Source organism: Cyrtonyx montezumae, unplaced genomic scaffold (genome assembly GCF_038088225.1).
Source record: "Cyrtonyx montezumae isolate F1298 unplaced genomic scaffold, pur_monq_1.0 scaffold_23, whole genome shotgun sequence".
Taxonomy (NCBI): domain Eukaryota; kingdom Metazoa; phylum Chordata; class Aves; order Galliformes; family Odontophoridae; genus Cyrtonyx; species Cyrtonyx montezumae.
In genome coordinates, this window is record NW_027071970.1 from 6704083 (window position 1) to 6722275 (window position 18193).

General features: G+C 46.1%; 1 protein-coding gene across 18 annotated transcripts in view; it reads right to left on the reverse strand.

Annotated features, from left to right (window-relative positions):
- Window positions 1-4278: 4278 nt before the first annotated feature.
- FBRSL1 (fibrosin like 1) overlaps window positions 4279-18193 on the reverse strand; it is a 415130-nt gene continuing 401215 nt past the window's right edge. For 10 of the 18 annotated variants that reach the window (XM_065739042.1, XM_065739039.1, XM_065739036.1 and 7 more), the window contains 8 exons: window positions 17202-17273; window positions 16585-16623; window positions 15685-15756; window positions 14282-14414; window positions 10851-10934; window positions 9131-9214; window positions 7898-8132; window positions 4279-5942 (listed from right to left, as the gene is read on the reverse strand). In XM_065739042.1, coding sequence (XP_065595114.1) covers window positions 4706-5942; window positions 7898-8132; window positions 9131-9214; window positions 10851-10934; window positions 14282-14414; window positions 15685-15756; window positions 16585-16623; window positions 17202-17273 — 1956 coding nt within the window. In that variant the 3' untranslated portion in view covers window positions 4279-4705. The remainder of the gene's footprint in view (window positions 5943-7897; window positions 8133-9130; window positions 9215-10850; window positions 10935-14281; window positions 14415-15684; window positions 15757-16584; window positions 16624-17201; window positions 17274-18193) is intronic. The other 8 variants (XM_065739047.1, XM_065739048.1, XM_065739045.1 and 5 more) reach the window with 4 other exon arrangements.

Consider the following 18193-nt stretch of genomic DNA (forward strand, 5'->3'; position numbering starts at 1 on the left):
AAGGCCTGAATGGGGAGGGATTCATTTCACAGCAATGCATGCTCGTATTTATTTACTTTTCCCCTCTCCGTTCCCATTCAGCTGCCTTTGGTGACACAGCCGCTCGTCCGGCTGCCTGGCTTCTTTGCACGGCCACAGTGTATTCTGAAGAGAAACCAACAACCGCTGCAGCGTTCCCACAGAGCCTCCCTGGCCCTGCAGCTGGAGCTGTGGGATCCGGGCAGCAGCCCTGGCCTGGCCCCACTGAGGATCTGCACTCACACCCTCCATGGGGCAAAATGTGTCGGATGGGGCTGTGGGGCAGCACAGCATGGTGCCCCACTGCTCGGCAGCAGATGGGGTGGAACCACAGTGCATGCTAACAGAGCAGAACAACATTGGTGCTTCCTATTAGAAGTATTTTTATGATGATGATGAATATTGTGCAGGGGCTGTGATTTTCTCCTGACTCTCTCTCCATCTCACAAAATAAACAGTTGCTGCATTATCCCCTTGTAAATGAGACCACAGGATTGTAAATTTTGTTACTTTTGGCCGCTCGCAGGTTTGGCAGACAATTAAACCAATTCATTAGTTCACAGAGGCACATTTTTGGCCACGTCTGGCTGCGTGAAGTCATCCAGTGAACGCACTGGCTGCAGGGCACAGAGAAATCATCCCAAAGAGCTCGGAAGGATTCAATGGGTGAAACTCCTCAGGTCGTGGTAGAAAAAGCTGAGCTCCTAAGATGGATCTTAAGACCCACAGAGCCATCCTCATGCGGGGATTGCCTCCTGGAGTGGCTGAGCTGTGAGTGCCTGCACAGCCCACAAGAGCTGTTGGGTTCTTCAGGACTACCAGCCAGGTGTGCTGTGAAGAAGAGCTTGTCCAGCTGTGCCACAGCCATTGCAGACATTTTATGGTACTGCACCACCTCTTCTGTCCAAAGGGGCTTAGCACAAACCTGTATCAGGTTGGATTCCTTGTCAGAAGTTTTTCACACCTTCCAGCCTCTCAGAAAACATGGATGCCAGGCAGAAACCTACCAAGTTTGCTCCGTTTTCTTCCAATTTTTCCATTCAACAAGCCATTAAGGAGACACTAAAAACCTCTCTGAGCAGAGTGCTGCAACAGCCCCACATCGGTGGGGGAGCCCTGGGTACCCTCGTGTCAATGCTCTGTTCCTCTAACTCGGGTCACCCACAACTAACCTCAAACACTGATCTGTAAATAGAGGAATGAGAATTCCCAGACACTTGTTTTAGGCAACAAAACTTGCTGCTCAGGGAACCAGAAGGTCCTTTTGTTGAAAACAAAGGAACAAACCGAAGCAGTACATTTTAACAAATCATCTGAGGCTTCACGATCTCCTGGGTTTTCATGTTTCAACTGCCGTCACGTGCCTGGCTGGTAAAGGATGTACCCACCCCCCCCAGGCAGCTCACACCGCTCACACGAGTGCAGGAGCTGCTGTCCCCGTCCTCTCCTGAGCACGCTTCCAAGCAGAGGCCGCCTGCAGCAGCCATGAACCTCACAAATCCCAGCCTTTGTCCCACTGCCATTTGCTTGAGACAGAAATGCATCAACGCCAGGAAGTTCTGTTACAGTCCTTTCGAACAGGAGAAGGCTCAGCTGGGGCAGCTTGAGGGAACAGGGCTGAATTAATTAGTTTCTCTGTTTAGGTAAATAATGCCATTAATCATGATGAACCGTTCTGTGAGAAGGCCAATATCCAGCCCAGCCTAATTCTGCAGGGGTCCCACTGCGGTGCAGCGCTGTCGATGGGTCATCTTCCCACGTGTGAGAGCAGTGCTTCCTAACACAGCGGATGACAAACCACTGACCTGCTTTTCATGTTCAGGCTGCCACATCACGATGAATTCCTCCGGCACCACTGTGGCTGCGATAAGCAATCCTTAAAGCACTGTTTTACCACCGGCTTTCCAAACCTTACATGGGCCCAACGTGTCCCAGGGGCACGGCCCACGCTTGGATTGGCTGCAGTGTGCACTGACAAACCCCTCATTGCACCCATCTGCGCTGGGATGAGGCAGCTACAGACTCTTTAATTGAGGTTAGGGAGGCTGACCTGGTCAGGTCTGCGTTAGAGGTGATGTCAAGCACGATGGCACATGGGACAATGGCAGAGGGGGAGAGTTATGGCCCCTCAGCCAGCATGACTAACGTCTTTATGCCGAGCGCAATGCGCTTTGCACTTCCACCATGTGCTGTACGTCCCTCCCATTTCAGCTGGGAGAGCAGGTGCTGATTTTTAATGCCTGTTTTGTCTTCAGCCTCCTTTCATCAGATGAAGGCCCCTGCTATTTGGTTTCGTTTTATTTTCCTCGCTCGCTCATTTAGTCACGCACAGACTGAACGAACAGAAGCCGTAACGCCGTTACAGCGCAGTCACCCACTGCTGAATCAGCCCCAGAGGGCTCAGGGGCCCGGAGCACCTCTCCACAGCCCACAGATGTCCGCTCTGCCTATGGGAAGAGCCAAGGGAGAAAACGGAGACACACGTGAGGCTGCAGCCCTCCCGCAGCACCTCCCGCCACCGAGCGGCTGCACAGAGCCCGGCCCTTCACTTCCAGGCCCTTCGCTTCCATCCGTCCCCAGCTCTGCACCAGGAGCAGAGCCCCACGGCCCGAACTCAGCCCCACTCCCAGCACCGCCACCACCGTGGGGCTGCGGTGGGCAGCGCCGGCCACCACACAAACACGCGGGCGCCTTTTTCGTCCAAAATCAATGTTGTATTTATCTTCATTGATCTACAAGGAAACTGAATGTTTAAAATTACAGGGGGTGCAGGGGGGAGGATGGGGAAGGGTGGGGGGGGGGGGGAAACAAGAGTTACAGAGCCAAGAAAATAGTAGCGGATGGCTGAATTAACTAGGGAGAAAAAGCCCTGGGTATATAAAACATGGACACTGAAAAATAAAATAAGGGAGGGGGGATGGTACAGCAAGTAAAACATGGCAAAATTTACATATGGATGAAAAGTAAAATTGGAAATAAAAAATAAATCATGCCAAAAAGCAGTTCAAGGCAGAACCACACTGAAACAAACATTTGCTTATGGTCTTCATGTACTATAGATAATATATCAGAATTGCTTTTTTTTTTTTTTAATCAACCATTAGACTGTTTTTTTTTCTTTTTTTTTTTTTTTTGCACTCCTAAAATTCTACTTTGTCCCGTATACAGATTCCAATAAGAAACACTGCACAATTAGCACAAGGGGTCCACAGAAAACTGTCCTTGCTTGCCAGCGATCCTGCCCACAACACAAAAAAAAAAAAAAAAAAAAAAAAAGAAAAAAAAAAGAGAGGAAAAAAAAAGGACAAAATAAAATCAAATAAAAATCGTAAGGAAAGGGTCTGCCCGCGTGGTACTGTGCCAGTTCCATCTGCTGCTGCCAGCATGAAGAGTAGGAAACCAAGGTGCCCTTCCAGGAGCGTGTCTGCCCTTCCTCGCCGAGCTGTCCCTTGCGTTTGTACAAAGAAATGCAGTCTCTGTTTTCTTGTTCAACACAAGCCGCCCTCCTGCTGCTCACGCGCCTCCTCTGTCGGTCTCCGTAGCTGCGAGTTGGCTGTTTTTGGGTTGTTTTTGCTTTAGACCTTCCTCCCCCCAGCATCCACTAAGACCTGCCGCCAGGTTCTTGCATAGTTGAAGTATATATGCCGTACGTAGCGCTCTGAGTGTGAATTTCTGACTGTGACGAGAGTATGAGCTGTAACCATGTTAACAAATAACCAGAGTGGTTCTAGAAACCATTTTTATAAAGCCTACCTATGTTAAGAATTTAATATTGGTGTACATTTATATTAACAGAGTATTTACAGTTTGTTTTCTGTTTTTTGTTGTTTTTCTTTTGTTTAAAACAAGAAGTCAAAAAAAATCCCTCTTAAATTTCTGCATAATATAATAAGGCAAAAAACAAACAGTTTTGTACATTATTATTATTATTATTAATATTTTAATATATATCTGTAACTCCGGTTCCAAAGTACCAAGGTAAGTGATCAATGGGCCTCAGAAGGGAACCTCACAGTGGACTGTAAAACTACAGCATTTCCATAAATAATACTTTTAAGAAACCCTGGGTTTTTTTTTTTTCTTAAGGATCTGAGGCCTTTAAAATGCAAATTTAACTAAAAACGAAAGCAACATTTCCTCTTTTTTTTTCTTTTTTTTTTCTATTTTTTTCTTCTAAGTGAATAAAGAGCACAAAATTAAAAAAAATACAAATCCATTAAAAACGTTTCTCACATTTGGGAAAAAATGTACAAACTTTTGTTATTTTTAACTTTTTTTTTAAACTTTTTTTTTTTCCAGCACAGAAACGAAAAACAAAACCCCCAAATCAATACCTATATATTAAATTCCCATTCTCAGCGCCTCCGCGTTGGAAGGTCTGCACCCCCGACCCCATCATTCATGGAAATGTGCTTCACCTCTACAAATTTTACATTAAAAAAAAAACAAAAACAAAAAAACAAAAACAAACAAACAAAAAACCAAACGGTTTACAGCAGTGCATTTTGTAAAAGGTTTTTGTGTTTTTTTGTCTTTTTTTTTTCTGTTTGTTGGTTGGTTTTTTTTCTCCTTTCTGTTTTTTCTTCTCTCTCTCTTTTTTTTTTCCTTCCTTTCTTTCTTTCTTTGTTTTTATTTTTTTTCCCCGTTTGTTTTATATACAGGAGAGTTTAAAATTCCGCGTGGGGGACTATCGGGCCTCTACTTCTTTGGGGTTCCTAGAGGGGGAGTAGTCCCTGGACTCTGAGTTAGTGAGCGGAGTAGTCCTGCGGGGGGAGGCAGGCCGGGTGCTGCTGGCTGGCACGAGGGGCGGCGGGGCGCTCAGCGCCGCGGTCGGAGGGTTCCTGTTCAGAATGCCGTTGTGCATGGCGGTGGATGGACTCAGTCTGGGGTAATGCATCCCGCTTAAATGAGGCATGAAGGATGGCACGTGTGCCAGGTGACTTTCGATAGGGGACGAGTGCAAGTGGTGCATTCTGGCACGCTCGAGTTCTTCCCGTAAGTGCAAGCGCTCTCTTTCCTCCACTTGCCGCAACCGCTCCTGCTCTCGGCGGGCTTCCAGAAGGTTCTCGTGGTTGTAGTCGTGTGGCTCCCTGTCTCTGTAGGAACGCTCGTGGTCATAAAACCCGGAGGTGGTGGGGAACCTGTGGATGGGATCTGTCCGGAGCTGGAAGTCCATTCGACGGTGCAGGTCCAAGCTCCGGTGGTAGGCATCTCGCAATGGGTCCCTCATCGGGTCCCAAGAAAATCCGGGATGCGGCAGCCTCTCTCTTCCTGACAGAGGATTCATGCCGATGAGTGGGGTCATCATTCTGCTGCGGTCCAGCACGTTCATGTTGTTCATCTGGTGCACGCTGCCCATGGAGATGGGCATGGAGGCTGCCATGGAGGGAGGCAATGATAATCCGTGCAAAGTTGGGGGCGGGGGATGCTCCACTGATCGGGAGTGCTGGGAAGGCTCAGAGCCTACCACCAGCACATCGCTGTCTTCCTTCCTCTCCTCTTTGACCTTGATGTCATTCTTAATCTTCTGGAGGTCACTGGGAAGCTCCGTCTTTCTCTCCATGTCCTTGCTCATTAGATTGGTAAGCTTCAAGCTCTCACTTAGTGCAGGTTTGCTGTACGGGGATACAGACTGGATTACTGGCTTTGTGTTGTCCTCAGAGGGTCTCTTATCATGGCTTGGAGTTTCCTTCACTGGGGAACGGCTCTCTTTAATCTTGTGTTCTGCTATGGGTGGCTCTCTCAGCCGGTCAGGGTGCTCTCGCTCGGGCTCTTTGGACCTTTCCCTTTCAGCGAGGCTAACCTGCCTGATGGGATCACTGGAGGTTTGGCTGTTGCTGCGGATGAGATTGCTTATCTGATGTGTCACTGGAGCTGATGCCGGTGAGGATCTGTTTGAATGCCTGTTTTTATCCATGAGGTCTCTGTAAAAAGAGTGCAGACACGTCCTTGGGTTTGTGCAAACAAAGATACATGTGATGCTGGACACGCGGTACCTAGCTACACCATTTTAGACTGCTCAGAACACGAATTGAAAAGCTCTGCCAGGATCAGCTACAGCTGTGGCATTCCCTGCAAGGGACCAACTACCTGCCTTCAGGGAGTTCACAAGGCTAGTTCAACATTCACTAAGCAATGAAAGAAAGAAGTACAGATACTTTATTGTTTTTTTAAAGAAGGTGGTTATTGTGTGTGCACACCTCCTGCTGCCAGACAGTGATTTCTTTGGCTATAACTCTTTATTATGCAGTTCCTTTCTTAGAGCATGGACCTGAGCTCACAGAAGAGCTCATCGGGAAACCTATAGAAACGTGTGCAGGTCCTTCATGAGGCAGCCTCAACAACTAGTGGCAGCCAGGAGATGCTGATTATTTTTCTACAGAGCTGCAGTGAAGTGTGTGCTGTTGGCATTCTGTCAGTTCAGCTAGATGCTTAAGGAAAACATCCCTGCACAAGCCAAGAAAAGGAACGACGGCCTGTAATGGGGAGCAAGGGGTTGGGGGAGAACGCCCACCGTGCAGAACAAACAGTGAGCATGGGATTTATCTTTCTGTCTCTGAGCAAGCCAAAGAGTTGCACTTATTTCTATGTTCTTCAGTGAATAAATAACGCTCACCTTTTAGAAGCACTTTGCTCTGACTGACACATACTTTAAATGCAGAATACGATGGTGTGATTCTGAGAAATGCCTTATACTGGAGGGGCTCAGTGGTGCCTTCATCTTATGCTGAGTTTGTGTTTGAGAGCCATAAGGCCGGAGTGCTGAGAACTGTTTGGTTTTTTTTTGGGGGGGGTAGTTCAGTATTTATGATTACAGTTGTTAACCCAGATTTCTCTCTCTGTTGTAGTCCTGATTGCTGGTCAGGGATATAGCTTATTAAAACCACGTCCAAACATGGATGCTGGGGACAGCTTAGGCTGAATTAATAGAAATGTAATAGAGATGTTAACCCCTGTGTGAACACTCCTGAGAGTGAAGTAACCTTGGTTTGGAAATGATATATGCTAAAGCCAACAAGGGAGCTTCCTATCTGAATGACTATTCATACAAGGGTGTCAGACAGTTTAACACTGAAAGCAAGATGATTCGCAGCCTATTGCTTCTGTATAATCTTTTTCACAGGCAATACCTGAAGAGATCATTAAAAGCACTCCAGGCAAACTGCGAAACCCTGATCAGCAGTCACATGCACACATCTACAGCATGCAGGCAAAAAGACTGTTGGAAACAGCCAAGGCCTGAAACATAAAGAGCTTCAAAATCAAAATGTAAAGCTTCAGAATCATAAAGCTGGAAGCTAATGACGTATCTATAGCTCAGGTGATACAGTTCTGCCATCATTAGTGAGGGTTTGCCTACAGTGTAATTTTTTAAATCACTTTTACTAATGAATTCATGTGTACTGCTCCACATACAGACATTTGCATTTTTATCTCGTTAACGTCCAGTTAACACTTGAATTTACTGTAACAAGAGCTATGACTGTCTACAAAGGACCCATCACAATACCACTTCCACCCTTTCCGAACTTGAGGCTGCTGAAGGAGGCTGCTGAGAATGGTCAAATACATTCAAGTACCCTGAAAACACTGACACGCTCACTTTCCCCACCTGGCACTCTTTAGTAACCCGCTAGCAGGGAAAGAAAGATGAGCCTCCAGTATTTCCACAGAGAACAAATCCTAAAAGGCAAGGTTTCTCTGTGCCACCAGTACTTGGGTTTATCTGGGTGACAAGGCTATCAGCTGCTTCAGAGGCAAGCAATGTTTTGCTCTGAAGGTGATTTTAAGATGGGAGCTGATGGTGAAGGAATCACGAGAAAAAATACAGAGGAAAACGAGAGCTGGAATCAATGGCTCAAAAGCACACGCTGCTCACCTCTCTTTGTCTCTGTCGTCTTTACTCAGAGAAAGATCCCTCTTCTCGGGCTCCCGCTCCCTGTCTCTGTCATGGTTTGTCACCGAGGAGCTTCGCTCGGAGTCGCTCGGCTTGGGCCACTGCGGAGGTGTCGGGAAGGACGGCGGGGTCCGATGGAGTCTGTTCCATGGCTCATGGGGATTATTGAAATTCTGCAGGTTTGGGCCATCTTTGTGAGTAAAAATGTTGTTGTGAGCTAGAATAACAGTGGGGGAGGAGGAAGAGTTAAAAGTAGTTCAAACCAATTACAAATGCATTTCGCACAACACAAAGTAAAACCAGAGCTGCCCTTTCAACACTTCTTAATGTGGAGCTCATGGCGAGGGGGAGCTGCTAGCAGGGGGTCAGAGATACCTCCAGCACTAGCCAAAGACCCACCAGCTCTTTTGGAGGAAGCTTTAGCTATGTATGTCCGAACAGCTCAGAGATGTCTTATGAGATTGCCCAGCTCCTTTTCTCCCCCCACCCCTGCATAAAAGCAATGCTCTTCCTCAGCTCCCCTCACTGGCAGAACCTTTCATTTCTGGGTAGCAATAAGCAATCAGCCGCCTGCAGCTGAGTATTCAAGGACTTTTTTGTTAAGAGACCCAACTATTTGGTGGTACATATGTATGTGTACAAAAATAGAGCTTGGCTGTAGGCTTTTTAGAACAGTCACTCGATTTTCCTCCATCAGTCTTCAACTGATTCCTGTTGCACCATGAGATGCATAAGCATGCTCTCTTATGTGTGGCTCTCAAGCATGTCTCACCTACACGTAACATGTTTTTGAAGTACAATCATTTTATACAGGTAATTTAAACTTCATGTATTGGTTACAGAGAAAGTCTACACACTGAATTAGGAGAAGTATCAGTAGCTGTCCCACTGTCCATCTCCACTGTAGAAGGGTGTTATCTTAGATGCCCATGGTGTGCCAGAGCTCAACGGGGTCAAGCAGCTCCAGCACCCCTAGGAACATACAAGGCAACAGCCTTCAGCAGTGAGGAGACACGTGGCACAGCTGCTGATGTCTGTGACATGCAGAAAAGCTCCCACCGCAGAGACCTGGAAATCTTAGGTGCAGTGTTTTCAGATAGGAGAATGGAGGTTAGGAAATAAGCTTCTTTAAAAACTACCACCAGCTGCTGTAAATATTAGCATGTGGCTTTTCTGGAAGGGATGTTTGTCTGCAGTAACCCAGCCAGTACTTACTCAGAGCATGACTGCCTAATCCTCCAAAGGCATTGCTGCCTAAGTTCCCAAGGCCGCTGAAGGTGCTTGACCTGCTAAATGGATCTGGAAAGGCAAACAGGGATTTAGCAGGCATTTAGCCAAGAATGTTGGAGAATGAAATGCACCCCTCCCCTTCTTAACGGTCTGAATCCAAGTAGGATTAGGCCAGACTTTAAGCTGATCCTTCTCATCGCAAGGTTCTTTGCACAGAAAATTCCCAGCATGTTAAAATGGAGAAGGGATTCAGTGCTCACTCTGCAAACAGGTGCTGTAATAAACTTTTGTATGCCAGTCAGAGGGGAGCGAGAAATTAAGTTCTATAGCTGCAATTAGGGTGGCTGTTGCTGAATTGTTAACTCCTCTCACCTATCAGCAGCAATACCAGAAGCACTGCAATTGCTTTGCAAGACCATCAGCAGGCTCCCAGGTCAGCAAATCCAAGGAGGATGCATTGCTTCAGTGTCCTTTCTCTATACAATCTTCTGCCCTCTTTGTAATGGTGCACAGAGACAGTCCTAAGCTAACTGCTACAGACATCCATCCATAACCAATGAAACATGTGGGTCTGTTTGTGCCCAAATCCTCTCCCATAACTGCTTCCTTGATCGTAGTGGTGGTGGATAGCATGGCCTAGGCCTTTCTGACACTTGTTTTTTTTTTTAAGTCCTGCCTTTTACTTCACCAGAGGCACCCAGCACCAAGGGCTTGCTCTCCTAGTGCCCAACTCAAGTTTACACCCTCCAAAGACAGCTGCAGGTTAAGAAGCACTCTCACTGCCTTCCTCTTGGTCATCTTGAAACAACTCCTCCTTCTGCCCACTGACTTCCTGGCTCTCTTTACAGCATTTAACTTGCCATGTTACAGGAGATGAAGTGCTTCCCATTTCCTCATGGACATCCTTATATTTAACACAGCAATGCAAACAGCACAAACATTTTGGAGTTTTATACCAACAGCTACTCCCTTATTCATTTTGAAATAGCTGTTCTTGCCCCTCTTTTACTGTTTGCAGTTGGGTGACTCTGCAGGGATACAGTTAGTTCCGACAGGATGTTCAGGAATGGTAAATCTGGGTATTTGCAACAGAAAGAAGTGTACTGGGTCATGTGGCAGGCTGCATTTACTGATTGGATGAATGTTACTACAATATTCATCAAGAGAGCTTGATCCTTAATTGGCAGTGAGCTGCTTGTGAGCTTTTAAAATGAGGAAATCTGAAAAAATCAAACTCTACTCACTGCCAATTAGGAAACTGAAAGATGGGCAAAATGTGCAGAACAGCTCTTTGCCAGGAACTGTTCAGTGAACTTTAATAAAGAACACAGACAAGAACTTGGTGAATAGGTGAGAAAGGGTATGGGAGGAACCCATGTTAAACTTGTTTGAGGTACCTCTGAAGCAAAGCCTCCCGTTTCCCTGGGCATATTTCAGCAGCACAGAAGGGCTCCAGAGGTCAGGTTTCAGCTTGAGTGCCCTCCTCTCTCAGAGGGGTGGGGGGTTCTGCTAATGCCACCCCTCTCCTTTGAAGATGACTGAGGGTGTGCTGGGAAGCTGGTGTGGGCGGGAAGACTTCGAGCGACCTTCTCATCCCTGGGACATTTCTATCCTCTCCCTCTGCTACTGCTAGTGCCTCAGGCAGAGCTGTGCTGAGAGCCAGGACCGGGTCAGAAGTGTAAAGGTGAAGGCAAGGTTTACTTACACTTACCTGCCAAGTGGTTAGTAGGCAGGAAACTGCTGTGATGAGGCGAAGGACCAAAGGGAGTGGTGGCTGGATGCGTCGCGCCTGTGAGAACAAGGTTACTTTTTAGTTCAGTGCCAGGTGACAGAGACCCTGGCCATCAAACTCAAGAACCATATCCAAAGGTGCAGATGGTGGGGGAAGATCTTGAAGATCAGCTGAGTGAGGTGAGCGTGGGGTTTCTCTGAGTGCTCTCTGTAGGATGAGAAAGCACTGGGAGGCACCAAGTGCTGCTGCAATGGGGCAGTGAATCTCTCTGGCTGGTGTTTTTCAGCCATCATTTTGTGTTTAGACTAAATAGGGTCAGCCCAGGTTATGGGCCCAGACAGAAGGTGCTCGGAAGTGACTGTGTCTAAATGAAACACCAATTAAGGGCAGGCATTCAGGAAACATCAATCATGCCTCTCCCTTGAGGGCCCCATCTACGCTCTCACATCTGCCTCTGCAGCCACAGGCTCCCCCATGGTATTTCTTCCTCTCCTACATGCTGCCTATAGCCATGCTGCCTTCTGGGAAAGGAACAGCACTACTTAGCACACTGCTTTACATTAGGTTGAGGTAAGGTCAAAGAATGGGCTGAAACAAGCTGGTCTGTCCTGCATTGCCAAGTGGACCAAGCTCATGCTCAGGTGGGCTTCAGAAGGGAAAATCAGAGCAGAGAATGAAAGATTTGCTTCCAGTGCAGGCAGACAAACACTGTGCAACTGTGTCCTGTGAAAACACTGGTGTCCCCCTACACATCTATTCCCACACATACTGGAAATGACCATGTGTCTGAGGAACCTCCAGGGCTTGCCCTTAGCCCCCTGAGATCAGCACAGATGATTTTCAGGATGCACCTTGAATCTAGTTTTGCATATCTATGTTTCAGACGTATGCACAAAAACCCTCTTCAAATGTTTGGGCCACGATGTCCATTCAGTGCCCCCTCTGCCTGCACTTCTGCCTCAGCAAACAAAGCAGAACTGCCACAGCTTTCAGATGCTGCTTGGATGTAACACAACTTGTGTCTCCCTTGCAGAAAGCGAAACCTGCCAAACCTTAACTGTGTCATGTTGTTAAAACTTGCCATTCTGCAGAATGACAGAAAAAGCACTTTCTCAAGGACAGGAGGTGCTGGTCAGTCCAGGACCTGGTTTTCCTTGTTTCCAGAGCTCAGAGTGCTGTAAAATGCACTTGTGTTCAGATATGAGCAGGCTATAAAGTCTGAGAGAGAGACAGTGCTTCCCATCCCTCACCAGTGTGGGCACCACAAACCTAAGCAGCCAGAAAATGAGTTGAGGAAACTTAAGAGAGACCACGGGTATGAGACCTGGAGTTATCTATAAACATTCTGACTGCTCCAATGCCTCAAGACGGATGGAGACTGTCATCTTTCTAATCCTTTAAGATTTCAGAAGGTGTATAATGGATGGGAGATTTCTTCAAAGGAGACGGCTTACAAACTCAACTACATGGGCTGATAATATAAAATCCTCTGGAGAAAGCTGGTAGCAGTATTGCAGGCTGTCAGGTAGTTATTAAATATAGCGTCTGCCAGGCAGCTGAACATCCGTCCTGAAGACAGGTGGCCCTAAGATAACTTATGTCTCCCACAGTAACCAGGCAATGCGGCAGAACCCATGATTCACATCGACGACGCGCTTGTTCGATAAGGTGAAAAGAATGCCTCAGATATTGCAGAGCAGAAGATTTATTCATCTCTCTATTACTGCTGCAATGTTTGCTCACTTTGATAGCGCTCTTTACGCAGGGTTAATGTGATGGCTGTTGTGATTAACACGCTCATGGACAAGCTGCTGGATGGTTGTTTCTCTGCACTGTAAGTTTTTTTTTCCACTAATTTGCCTTCTTTGAAGTATCTATTCCACATTATTCCCCTCTTGCTTTTATGAATAGAGAAGCGAGCCATGCTTGCATCTTTGTAAGAGAAAAAGCTCAAGACACCAATTAGACGGATGCTTTGATTCAACAACTGCATCAAGAGAGCATTCAGCAGTAAAACCGTATAGGAGGCAAGATTCTTGTAATGACAACACTGGACAGTCTGAGCCAGGGGTAAGGAAACAGCCGCCACAGGAGGAGGGTTGTGAATCAGCTCTGCTTATGCATCCAAGCAGATGCATTTCTGCTCCACAAAGTACCTTTATGAAGACCAAAATACAGGGAAGTGTTCAAGAATGTGCAGCTAGAATCAGCAGCGATTGCACGTGGTGGAAACCTGCATTTGAGTTTTAAGACTTTTCATCCACAGATAAGGTCTGAAGGACACTGAACCACTCCTGGAGTTCATGATGGTCCCCGACACCCACGCTCAGAAGTCTCCTACCACTGAGGTTTTGGCTTGATTGAGTTCAGCTGCTTTTTAGTCATGCTCAGGACCAAACCCATGGAGCACTTCTAACCTCATTCATTTCAACAGTAATGATTCAATACTGCGTCACAAAAGCAGAGTACAGTTAGGAAAGAAAACTGCATCTGTTGTCAATGAATTACATATGTAAGGGCTGAAGTGTACCACCACAACTGACAGCTCACTGAGAAGGCTAACTTCAGCATCTCAAACAAAGGCAATCAGCAGAAGCCCAGGGGTAGTCTGAGCCCCGGGAACAGAACAAAGCCAGCATCTGGCAAATGGGCACCAACATGAAAAGCACCAGTGACCTCCAAAGAGAAAACATCAGAGTGGCAGTCTCCTGTGGTCAGAAACATCAAGAACAGTGCACTGAAGCTTACTGAACTTTTGTAATCGGATTAATTGTAATTACTTCTCCAACATATTGGAAAGCAATTTATCTACATCAACAGTAGTTACTTTTTGCAAATTCAGTGCTATTTTAAGCCTCAGAGATGGCTGCACTTGGAAACACGAAAGGGAATTCTACATTTAAAAAACAAGTGCTTAAGAAATACACCTTCTGTATTATTTTTCAATGTTGTTAGTGAAGTCTTCCATTTTACAAAACCCCCAGGTTTCCCAAAGACAAACACAACTAGATGAGTGGATGAGCTAAGAAGAACACAGCAAACATGAGAGCAAGAAAGAAACCAGGACCGTTTCCAATCCTATGCAATGGAAACATTTTCAAGTGTTTTGTCAAAACTGGTTTTTAATATCCCTCCATAGTCCACCAGTGAGGCACACAAGAAGCAGCAGCGTAGACACAACTTTAAGAGCCAACTGCTGCAGCTCAGTGATGAAGAGAACTCACGCTGCAGGCTGCCAGCTCTGCTCCCAGAGCAGGGCTCCCAGCCCCGTCCCCAGCTTCTCCACACCCCCTGAAGCAATATTGCCCACTTCAATTCTGGAGGCATACACAGCTGCAGGGACACACACTAAATACAGTGATTTTTTCTCGGGGGGGAAGCAACAAATGATAAGCCTCCCTTACCTGTGGTAGAAAACAGAGGCCTGGCAAGGTCTTGTGGATAATGGAAGCCTGGAAACACTCCAGGGGCAGGAGGTCTGCTGAACAGGTCAAGTTTACCACCGATCTCAAGCTTGTGAGGATCCAGCTGCATTTGCTGCCAAATGATACAAAAACGGTCTCATTATGTGTTACCTTTTATTTTTTTTGGTTTGTTTTAATGGGAGAAAAAGAAAGGGAGTTGGGGCTTGCTGCTGCCTAGCACTGCCAGGGAGAGTTAATAAGAGTGACAGCAGCATCTCCGGTCACGTACCGCAGCCATGCTCTGACAGCATCTATAAGGCCATTTCACTCCACAGCCTCTCAGCTGCCTGCCTCATCCACATGAATAAGGTCTGAAGTGAGTGCTCAGCCCCTCAGCACACACTGGAGCATGCAACATGATACACCGAGCGTGCTGCACCACGGGAGCAGTCAGCAGTCTCAGCCTGACAAAAAATATTCTGAGGGCAGAAAGCTGCCGACAGAAGCCCTGGGAGCTGGGTGATGGACTTGTCTGGTTTGCTTCTCCAGTTTGGAAGGAGAGAGATGTTTTTAGACTCTTTCCTCCAGCCAGCATCACTCAGCATGAAGGTATGGGGAGAGGGATGAAGAAAACTGACTATGAGTCTCATCCAGGGGCTATTTTTACCCTTCCCCTATAGAAGCAAGCAAGGCCAACCCAAGGAACTGCACCTAAGTCAAAAACATGTATGCCTCTTGCTAAGTATACAGCTTCGAGATATATTTATGTACTGTGAAAAAAGGACATGACTCTTAGAAGTAATTATTTAAGCACTTAATATTCTTCTTTAATGGGAAAAAGCCCTACAGCAGGAAGAATGAAAAATACTGCTCTACAGAAGTCATATTACTTCTCCCTGCCACAGGGAGCTCTGAGCCCACAGGAGCACCCCGGTGTACCTGCATCATCACCCTGAAATTCACTGCCACCCCACCTTCACTACAATGCAGAAAGCCTCAAAATCTCTAACACAGGAACTATCAGCCTACTCTTCAGGTCTATGGTAATGCATTCTTCACAGTATCAGTCACTGCATCTTTACTGTGTAACACTCCATATTCCACAGGAGGTACTTGTACAGAAGGAAAATGACATAAAACATCCACACTTTGTACAAAGCTGGATCTTAGGCAAAGCAGCCCTTCCCCTCTCTTCTCTGTCTGTTAGTTTCTCCTGCTCATTTTGTTACCCTTCAACCCAACTCCTTTGCCCTTAGAGGTAAACTTGACAGTTGCTACAATAAATGTTAGAAGGACTGAACGTGTTGGTTAATCAGTACAGGCTTGCTTCCTCCTCACCTGTCACTACAACATCACGTGCATGCCAGAAGGCTTGGCTTTGCTCCATAACCTGTCTGAATTACCTTTATCTTTTGCTGGTGATGGTAGATCTGCCAGGCGATCTGTACATGAACTGCACACCACTTCCCGGGTTTCTGCAATGGAAAATGCAAGAATTTAGATTCATTCATATGTTAGCAATCCACAGCAGACAGAAAGTCTTATTTCCCTTACTGTCTAGCAGCTGAGCAATGAGAAAGGCTGATTACTGGAACAGCACAATAGATGGCTGATGCTTTTTTTCCTATGCTGCAGCTAATGATGTTTAAATTAAGGAGGAAAACAGGAAGAATGTGGGATATCTTCCTCATCTCATGGAGATCTGAGATCTCTCACTCTCAGGCTTCACTCTCATACTTGTACTCTCTCCTTCATAAATTCAAATAAATGGCTGCAGAGAACAGCATGACATACTGAAGAGAAAGAAGCTGATGCTTAATCATCCTTTTTCTGGAAAGAGCCCTGTTCATCCATCCCTGCTGTACCGGGCCTGCTAGCTACCTGCTTCCATCTGGGGAAGAAAAGTGTATGGACAAAGATCCGCCAGGGATGAGCAGTGCCACAGCTGAACGAGTTACTCTTTGTCAGCTGGCCTGACAAACACTGCTGAGTGTTTTTATGAAACACCAGAATCACAGACAAAACACACTGACCTAAGCCACCACAAATGCGATCATTTGTGAACGTCTGCCCATGCTCACAGTCATTCATTTCTGTGACCCTTATTTCATACTGTGAACTATTAATGTACAAAAGTGGATGCAAAACATGATTGGGATTCAACCTGTAAGTTATTAATCAGAAGCAGCTAAGAGCCAACAATGACATTTTGTTTTAAATAAAGGATGAGCTTGAGTTTTTCTACTGGACATGTTACATTTCAAAAACACATGCACATAATATATATAAAATCCCCCACAAACCTTACTTACTCTTACTGGTGGCCTGTATGGGTCTGACACCTATGGAAAAAGCAGAAAGAAAACAATCAGTCATTCTAAAACTACTCAGTATACAGAGAGGTGGGGAACTTCCTTCCTCTATACAAGTAAAAGCATTTAGAAAGCAATGTTCCAGAGAAGTCCCCTGTGACAAGGGAAACCTGAAAGGCTTAAAGCAGGCTTAAAACTTCTCTTTCATTCCTTGCAGCAGACTCAGCAGAACTTTATTATAAACATTGCAGCTTCATACCAGTAAATGAACAGTACTTGGTGCTTTTCTGAACCTTATAATTGCTCTGAAATGGACTGCATAAAACTACTCTCCAAGTAATGCTCTGGGGAAAGTCCCTGAAGAAGTTTCTTGCCTCGTTTCCCTCTGACTTTGTTTAAAAAAGTCAGTGCATCACTTTGCATTCATGACTGGTGGAGGCTACAGCTGTCTCATCAGAAAAAGAAAATTCAGTCCGGACTGCACATTCAGAGTCTTGAAAGGCCAATTTGCTTGTCAGCTGCTCTCTCTTTTTCTTTTTTTATGAGCAGTCACTCTGTTTACTGTAAGACCAGTTAAGCTCAAAGGAAGGTGATATAGCGTTGCCTACCCCTGGAGTCTTCTGCAGCAGTGTGTGGTGGACTGTGCCTGGTCTACCTGCTACGTCGATAGGGTTTGAAGTCTGAAAGACAAGAACAGAGAGTGAATAAAAGTGTGTCATATCAACAGCTCATTTAACATTTCTATTAGATGTTAACAGCATTTATTATTCCATGTTTGTACTGTGCTTCGAACACGCATATTGCTACATTAGTGCTAAATGTTATCTCTTACTGACAGCCAACAGCATTTAATCACTGTGTCATCAATTATTTAGCAGCAGAATTATGGCAGCACCCCTAAGCCCCATTTGAAATACCGACCCCACTGTGCTAGGCAGTATGCAAGTGGATGGGAAGAGACAGTCCCTGCCCCCAGAAGCTCATTCTTTAGACAAAACAGGCAGCCAATAGGAGAGGAAACGAGAGAGGTGGATTGATTCCCTCAGTGTTTCAGGCAGCAGCCAGTACCACAGTCAGGAACAGAACAACTCAAGCATCCTAGTCTGTATTCCACCTATTGGGCCATGGCCTCTTTCCATCCAGGGTGAGACGATACAACGGTTACAAAGGCAACAGCCCATCTATTTGCTTTGACAAGGCAAAATGAGAAACCTTAGAAGGTGCTTGTGGGTCTTTTATAGCTTTGCATTGTTTATCCCATTATTTTCCAGCAAGAATTAAACACCTCATTGAATGAATCCCTGTTCCTCCTCCTCCTCCGGATCCCACCTGCTGCCCTGTCCTAGATGATCCCCTAGAACTCGTTTGCCTTCTCACTCTGGAATTCATCCATCTCCCACTCCCAGATCAACTGCACCTGGTGCCTCCACGCAGCTGAATGCAAAGGGGTTAAACCTCATTCCCTGAGCAATTATTTGACTCACACGGCAGGTCAAATTACGGTACATTTCAACTGCACAAGGAACAAGTAAGATCATGGGTGTGGAAGGTTTTCATGTGTCTAGGGCCACGTAACTTCCAGATTCATTAAAAATAGAAT